The 9,061-nt window shown below is 40.8% G+C and overlaps 1 protein-coding gene across 1 annotated transcript; it reads right to left on the reverse strand.

Moving 5' to 3' along the window:
- Positions 1 to 4,708: 4,708 nt before the first annotated feature.
- LOC308276230 (heat shock protein HSP 90-beta-like) lies at positions 4,709 to 6,864 on the reverse strand (the record flags this gene model as incomplete). The annotated part of the gene is given in 4 exon segments (XM_080714846.1): positions 4,709 to 4,761; positions 4,764 to 4,960; positions 4,962 to 5,742; positions 5,745 to 6,864. Coding segments are annotated over 4 exon segments (2,151 nt in total).
- Between the last annotated feature and the right edge of the window lie 2,197 nt (positions 6,865 to 9,061).

Raw genomic sequence — 9,061 nt, forward strand, 5'->3', positions numbered from 1 at the left:
GAGAGAGAGAGAGAGAGAGAGAGAGAGAGAGAGAGAGAGAGAGAGAGAGGAGAGAGAAAATAGAGAGAGAGAGAGAGAGAGAGAGAGAGAGAGAGAGAGAGAGAAAGAGAGATAGATGACATATTAGGTGTTCTTATCAAATAAAGACATTGTGGGGAAAATGATGAGTTATACACCATTTTTTCCTCATGCAGAAAAATGCCTAACATACACAGATTGTTTAAAGTTATGCTCAAATCACATTCCCAATCGTACTTACCAGGAATGAAATTTTTCTCAGAGCCACCCTATCTGCAGAGTTTTACAGGGTCTTGGTGCTTAAAGCAAAGATGCTTCTATTTTGAACACTTGGGGTTTCAAAAATCTAATTTACCCTGAAATCCCTTCTGCATTTTAAAAATTGTGTCTGAATTCTCAATGCAGTCAGAATGACTGTTTGGTAGACAAAATGTATCCCCAAACCATCAAGGGATTTTCATAAGCAATTGGGATTACTCCAAAATACATTGCAGATTGGTATCAACTATCATATTTGAATTTGTATTCTGGTGCTGAGAGCAATTTGTAGCACATTATAAATCATGGCTCCTCCCTCACAATTTCAGAATGCTCCTGTCTGTGACAAGCACTGAATATGCCGTTGCTACCGTAGCAACATCAGAAATGGCCCAGAGACATCACACAAAAGTGAATGACAGGAGAAAATTTCATAATCACTTTATAAGTACAGCCCTTCAGTATAGCCCAATCTCCTTCGACCCAAGAAAAATCGAGATGAGTATGGACTGGAAATGTTAATTGGAACCTGATATGCTTGGCTTTCTGGCACATTATTTAAATGTTGTCAAGGCTGTCTTTCCATCCGAGAGAGCTACAGAAAGTTAACTTGTTTTTTTCCCTAAAATGAAAGCTTAGATTCCAGAGAGTACAGCCAAATCCATAGAGAAAATCCTAAAATTGCAAACTCTATAGCTCTGAATTGACCCTAATAATAGCTTTTATTATTTAGATATAATAAAAATTCTAATGATCTGCAGAACAGTAAAATCTCTAGTTTAGCAGGAGATTGAAGTGTTTTTTGGACTGTGTTATATGAAAGCCATCAGAGACAATAGTCTTGATAGATATCCATTCTAACATTTGCAAAAAAGCATTAACAATATATCACACTTCACTGCCAGCTCCAAACCCATAATATTATTCACAAATTATGTATTTAAGATTAGGGAGCTGGAGACATTTTTGTAATGCTAATATTAAGACATCCCCTCCAGAGGGTGTGCGGAACCTCTGCCTGCAGTTCTCATAGTCACCTTCTGCTTGACCATGTGACAATTTTCAAATCGTTGCCTGGCTACACCATCCACATTTCCTACAGCGCTATCTGCCCGTGTTCAGAAGGGTTATGTTCAGAAGTGTTACTTCCAAAAACTGGACTATAATTCACAGGATGTATCTAAGAGATATTCTGAAACCCTTAGAAATACTTTCAAGTAAAAGTCAATTTGATCTGAGGGAGGAGGAAAGAGTTACTTTGAATAATGAACTGATAGCAAGACCAGAAGAATTAAAATTGAATGTCATGCAAATAACATGGGCACAGGGAGTCTTCCTTAAGATACAGTTTTATTCTTATTGTTTTGATTAAAAATGATATAAAAGCTGCAGAATAGAATAAAAGTAAGTTTATGGCAGATGCTTTTATAGAGACCTAAAACTTTTAAGTATCCCAGAGGAAGAAGAATTAATTTATGATGAGATTGGAGTCTTTGATATCTCTATTAAGATGAACAAGAAAGAGGCATATGGTAGGGAAATAACAGTAAGGTAGACATGTCTGGCTAAACGGTGTAAGAGAGAAGCATTAATTAAGACACATGAACAATAATAATAACTGTAGCAGCAGCGGTAGTAGTAATTAAAAGCAAAGGCGAGGGGGAAGAGGAGCAAGGACGTGTCAAGGTCGTTCCAAGTGAGTTATGACTTTATCCAAGGGGTAATTAATCACCAGCCCAATAGACTGGTCTTGCCGGACGCTCAGATTAACACAGTTCTTTCTGTTAGAACCACAATTGTTGGGCAGTGGAGGGTCAGATTAGGCTACCAGGCACAGCTACAGAAAAGGAAGAAGGGCTGTCCCTGGAGAAAGAGCAGGGATGAGCAGAATTCATAAGGTCCGCTTTTTCTGTGTGTGTGTGTGTGTGTGTGTGTGTGTGTGTGTGTTACTGGGGGTGGAACCCAGAGACTTTTCTACTTCTGGGCTATACTCCTAGACCTATTTTATACTTTATTTGGAAACAGGGTCTCACTAAGTTGCTGAAAGCCTCATTAAGTAGTGGAGGCTGGTTTTGAACCTGTGATCCTCCTGTGTCGGCTTCTCAAGCGCTGGGATTACAAACATACGCCACCACGCCTGGATTATTCTTTATTTTGACACAGGGTGTCACTAAGTTGCTGAGAGCTTCACTAAATAGTTGAGGCTGGCTTTGAACCCATGTAATCCTCCTGTCTTGGCCTCCCAAGTGCTGGGATTACAAGCGTGAGCCATCACGCCTGGCTATAAGGCCCACTTTTTAAGTTTCTGTTGGACAAAGAGGATACAGAAAATTGTGATGGCCAGATAACGCCAGAAATTCATTTTAGAGACGACTTTCTTCCTCAGTCAACATTTATTTGAGCTTTTGACAAGTGATAGAATTGATAAATTTGACTTGCACATTTCTCCCTTTACTTGTCTGTCTACGTAATGCCATTTGAAAGGGAGCAAGACATAGGTATCTATCAAACTGAAAGTCAATGCATCAGCTTTCACATATCCTCAGAGACGATGTACTGTTGTGATGGGTGGTGTGTTTGGAATAAAAGAGACCTGCTATGATCTTATGCCCAGTTTCCTCATCCATGGAATTAGGCTGAGAATACCTACTCATACAGCTGCTGCGGTGATTCAAGGAGGTTGGATGTAAAGCAGGAAGGAATGGGTTTTACAAGGAATTGTTAAGAATTGAATAATATTTAGGCATTGTATTCATAGCATAAATATTTTATCATTATTGATTATAAATAAAACTAAAATGGAAGAGCAGGATTTATTTGGTTTAGGAAAATTTAACACACTATTCTAAAATTCATTGCACATCTTTAAACACTTGAAGGAAAGGATTATTCTCCCATTAAAAATATGATAAATAATAATTTCAAAATAGCATCCTAAGAGAGATATGTATTCATATGAATAAGTATTTTACTCGATGTAATTTTCATATCCTAATGAAATTCAGATCAGAATTAATATATAATGAAAAAGTAGTTTTTATGAATAACTTACTCACGTAGAAAAGGTTGGCGAATGATATGTGTAGTGTATTTAAGCAGCCCATGGTGTTCTCAGCCACTTCACCTGACATTTAGTTAATGCAATTGGGGGTTTCTGCTTGACAGTGAGAAGAAAGCATCACACCAGCCACCATGTTCTGCAGAGTTCTTGCCAGCTCACTTTGTGTTCATCGGACCGGTTACTCTTTATAACTAGCCCATGCCTGGTTAGGTTTCAAACTGCAAGAGGGCCATCCAACTTTGTTATTTCATGTTGCTTCTGGCTTTTAAACACACAGGATTTTAAAAGTGAATATCTACCCTAACATAATTCTTCCTCCATAAAAATACCATATGATCTTTCTCTCCCCCACCCCCCCCACACACATACTTTTTACAAAAAATGAGCAGAAGGCTAGACAGACACTCTTGGGAGGAGCGAACCTCTTGAGGATGTGTTGACCATCTTCATTCTCTTTTGTTTTCCAAGGAGTTTTGTCAGTTTGGGGCCTAAGCTGACAATGTTGGTTGGCTCAAGCAGAAAGTTCCTGCTGGAATTCACATAAACCAGTTAAGTTTTTGGAATTGTACATGGATAGAATGACAAAAGCCTAATACCTGAGGGGCCTCAAACACATGGTTTCTTTTTTCCTCAAGATACTTGCCAAATTCAGAAGATATGTGTGAGGTTAACAAAACAAATTTAAAGAGAGAAGGGATTCCTCATGGTCTCCTGGTTCTGGGGATCAAAGACTCATCAACTTGTCAGATAGAAGCCCTCGAGTGTCTTGCTTTAGGAACAGGGTTAAATTAGAGGTAGATGAAGTCTTATCCAAACTGCAGCTCAGCCTTGACTCAGCACGGTCCCAGTTGGAAAAAGAGGATCACTTTCCTCTGGAATCTATTATTATCTAGCATAACAAATGGGGAACTTTCTCTGGTGAAAGATGACATCATCCAGCATCATCATGTCTGCCATTCAAACACAAATGGTTAGGTGCGCAAGGAAACATGACTATTTAACCAACTCTAAGAGGATAATCAGATGGTAGAAACAGATATGCAGGTGGTCTGTTTTGTGGCTAAGAGATCTAAGAAGAATGCTTAGGAAAACAGGAGAATAAAAAGAAATAATTTTTTAACTGTATAAAACTGCATTCTTTATTTTGTATACTTTTAATTTCAAAATAAAACAAACACAACGTCCAACCCTGCTTGTCAAGCCAAGTCTAGGACAGGGCTACAGGGCTTTGTTTCCTGTCAAGACACAAGGACAGGAAAGAAAGAAAACCACTAGACATGAGCAGAGGGAGCCAGGTGGGACAGGGCCATTCCAGGCTGCTGGGGAGCCGTGGGGACACTATACAGAGGGTGCGGCTTCCTTGCGGGAATCCTAATCTACTTCTTCCATGTGGGATGCATCCTCATCCCCCTCGAGGGGGGGATCTCATCAGGAACAGCAGCACTGGGCTCCTCTGCTGTCACTTCATCTTCATCAATGCCTAGACCTAGCTTGATCATGCGGTTGGAGTGGGTCTGGGGGTCTTCCAGGAAGATGCCAGAAGACAGCAGTGCAGTTTCAAATAGCAGCACAACCAGGTCCTTGACGGCCTTGTCATTCTTGTTGGCCTCTGCCTTCTGGCGCAGTCTCCACAATGGGGTGGTCTGGGTTGATCTCCAGATGCTTCTTGGCCATCATGTAGCCCATGGTGGAGTTGTCTCTGAGGGCCTGGGCCTTCATGATCCGCTCCATGTTGGCCATCCATCCATAGGTGCTGGTCACAATGCAGCAGGGTGAAGACACAAGCCTATTGGAGATTGTCACCTTCTCAACTTTCTTATCCAAAATCTCTTTCATAAGTTTACAGAGGTTCTCGAACTTTGCCTTGCTCTCCTCCATTTTCTTCTTTTCCTCCTCATCCTCAGGCAGCTCCAGACCTTCCTTGGTCACGAATACCAGGCTCTTCCCATCAAACTCCTTGAGCTGCCGCACGCAGTACTCGTCGATAGGCTCAGTCATGTATACGACCTCAAAGCCCCATTTCCACACACGCTCCACAAAAGCCGAGTTGGCCATCTGCTCTTTGCTCTCACCAGTGATGTAGTAGATGGTCTTCTGAGTTTCCTTCATGGGGGAGACATACTTGGACAAAGAGGTCATCTCGTCTCCAGACTGTGAGGTGTGATAGCACAGCAGCTCAGAAAGGCGGCACCGGTTAGTAGAGTCCTCGTAGATTCCAAGCTTCAGATTTTTAGAGAAGGCCTCATAAAATTTCTTATAGTTCTCTTTGTCTTCCGCCAGCTCAGAGAAGAGCTCTAAGCACTTTTTAACAATGTTTTTGCGGATGACTTTCAAGATCTTACTCTGCTGCAGCATTTCTCTGGAGATGTTCAGGGGCAAGTGTTCAGAATCCACGACACCACGATTAAGTTGAGATACTCGGGGATCAGCTCGTGACAGCTGTCCATGATGAACACACGGCGCACATAGAGCTTGATGTTCTTCTTCTTGTTCTCAAAGAGATCAAAGGGGGCCCGGCGAGGGATGAACAGCAGTGCCCGGAACTCCAGCTGGCCTTCTACAGAGGAGTACTTGACGGCCAAGTGGTCTTCCCAGGCATTGGTGAGGCTCTTGTAGAACTCTCTGTACTCCTCCTGAGTGATGTCATCTGGGTTTCTGGTCCAAATGGGCTTGGTCTTGTTCAGGTCTTCGTGGTCGATGTACTTCTCCTTGATCTTCTTGGTTTTCTTTTTCTTATCTTTCCCAGTGTTGTCCTCCTCGTCTGAGCCCATGTCTTCAATCTTGGGCTTCTCCTCATCATCCTTGTCTTCCTCCTCTTTCTCACCTTCTTCCTCCTCTGCCTCATCATGGCTGATTTCCTTTTCCCGCTCCTTCTCCAAGTAGAGGGTGATGGGATAGCCGATGAACTGTGAGTGCTTCTTCACCACTTCTTTGACCTGCCGCTCCTCTAAGTACTCGGTCTGGTCTTCTTTGAGATGGAGAATCACTTTGGTACCCCGGCCAATGGGCTCACCGTGATCGGCCCGGACTGTGAATGAGCCCCCGGCGGACGACTCCCAGGCGTACTGCTCACCATCATTGTGCTTTGTGATCACAACCACTTTCTCGGCAACCAGGTAGGCAGAGTAAAATCCAACACCAAATTGCCCAATCATGGAGATATCAGCACCCACTTGAAGAGCCTCCATAAACGCTTTAGTGCCAGACTTGGCAACAGTTCCCAAATTATTTATGAGGTCAGCCTTGGTCATGCCAATGCCTGTGTCCACCAAAGTCCGGTTGCGTTCCTGAGGGTTGGGAATGATGTCAATTTTCAGCTCTTTACCACTGTCCAATTCGGAAGGATCTGTCAGGTTCTCATAGCGAATCTTGTCCAAGGCATCAGACGCATTAGAGATCAACTCCTGAAGGAAAATCTCTTTGTTAGAATAGAAAGTATTAATGATGAGAGACATGAGCTGGGCAATTTCTGCCTGGAAGGTGAAGGTCTCCACCTCCTCCTCTCCATGGTGCACTTCCTTCGGCATCTTGCAGGATGAGCGGTGGCGAGCGCGGCAGAGCAGGGCTGGGGCGCGGGGTCTGGCTGTGGGGCGGCTCGAGAGACAAGAAATAAAAATTAATAGAAAATTTTACAAGATAACTGGAACCCAGACAAGTGCAAGTAGAACTTAAAAGAAATAGAGATTAGAGTATGTGAGACTAAATATCTAGTAGATGAGTTTTAACATAAACACATAATAAGACAGGCTAAAGAACTAGAAGATAGTTAATAGATCTATAATGAAGTATATAAAAGAATGGAAATAGGGATGAGTAGAACAGGGTTGCAGTGAAAATATCCAATATCTATATGATTACTTCCAAATGAAAAAAAACTAAAAGAGGAAAGACATTAGTTGAGTCAAATATAGACAAAACAACAAGATGGTATCTATAAAGCCAATTATATAATTAGTTGAATTAAATGTAAATGGACTAACTGCTGTCATAAAAGACTAAGATGATGAGACTGGAAAACAAAAATCTTAATATACTGACCACAAAATAGAGACACAGATTGGTTTAAAGTGGATAAAGAAGCACAACAAAACACTAACAAGAAATCTGGTGCAGCTAGACTATCAGAAAAAACAGAATTTTATTCAGGTGTCATTACAGAGATTCATTTCATAATGATGAATGAGTCAGTCCATCAGGAGAATATTGCAATCCTAAATTTGTATGGGTCCAATTATATAGCATTAAAACAAAGGAAACTTGGGGAGAACAGGAGAAACAGACATCTGTCTAATTGACATATATAGAATATTGGACCAAACAACATCCAAATTCATACTCTTTTCAAGTGCACTGTAAACCTTTACTATAACTGATGATGTGCTGGGTCATAAAGAAAACCCCACTCAATGTCAACAGATTGAAATTACTTAAAGCATGTTCTTGTCTACAGTGTAAACAAGATAAAAATGAATTACAAACAGGTAATTAGAAAATGCTCAACTGCTTTTAAGTTAAATGATATCTCTCTAAATAAACAGTGAGTGATGAGGAAAATAAATAGAAATTAGAAATTTTGAGCTGAATGAGAATATATCAAAAATTGCAGCATGCAGTTAACATTGGGCTCAGAGAGAAATCTATAGATTTAAAATGCATATATTAGAATATAATAAAGGCTAAAGATCCATGATCTAAGCTTTCTTTTCTTTTCTCTTCTTTTCTTTTTTTGTGGTATTAGAGATTGAACCTAGGGACATTCTATCTCCAAGCCATACCACCAGCCCTATTTTTGTTGTTGTTTTGTTTTGAGGTACTAGAGATGGACCCAGGGGCATTCTACCTCTGAGCTACACCCTCAGCCCTATTTTTATTCTTTATTTTGAATCAGGGTCTCATTGAGTTGCAGAGTGCCTAACTAAGTAGCTGAGATTGTCCACGAACCGTGATCCTCCTGTCCTATCCTCCCAAATACTGGGATTTGTGCACCACCATACCCGGCTCCCAGCCCTATTTTTTATTTATTTTGAAACAGGGTCTTACTAAGTTGCAGAGAGCCTTACTAAGTAGTTGAGGTTGGCTGCAAACCTTTGATCCTCTTGTCTCAGCCTCCCAAGCACAGGAATTCAAGCGTGCACCACCACACCTGGCTTAAACTTTCCTTTCAAGAAGGTAGAAAAGAGCAACAGCAAGTCAAATACAAAGAGTAGGAAGAATGAAACAATAAAAATTAGGAGAGAAATCAATGAAAGAAGCTGGATGTGGTGGAGCATGTCTATACTCCTAGTGCTTAGGAGGTTGAGACAGGAGGCTGAGACAGTAGGCTCACAGCGAGCCTCAGCTACTTAGTGAGGCCCTCAGAAACTTAGTGAGACCCTGTTTCAAAAAAAAAAAAGCCCCGGGTTAAATCCCCAGTTACACACAGGCACACACACACACACACACACACACACACACACACACATAGAGAGAGAGAAATAAATGAAAGAAAAATATGTAAGTAAATAATGCACAAAAATCATAGTTGTCTCATTGAAAATATTAAGAAATCGATATATTCTAAGAAAGGCCAACCAAGAAACAAAATATATTAAAAAAATTACCAACATCATGAATGAAATAGGAGATATTACTTTAAGAGCCAATTTACATTAAGAAAAATATTATAAACAACTGTATGCCAAATATTTAATAATTTGGGGAACAGGCCATTATTTAAAAACATAA

Source organism: Muscardinus avellanarius, assembly GCF_963383645.1.
Source record: "Muscardinus avellanarius genome assembly, chromosome: 17".
Taxonomy (NCBI): domain Eukaryota; kingdom Metazoa; phylum Chordata; class Mammalia; order Rodentia; family Gliridae; genus Muscardinus; species Muscardinus avellanarius.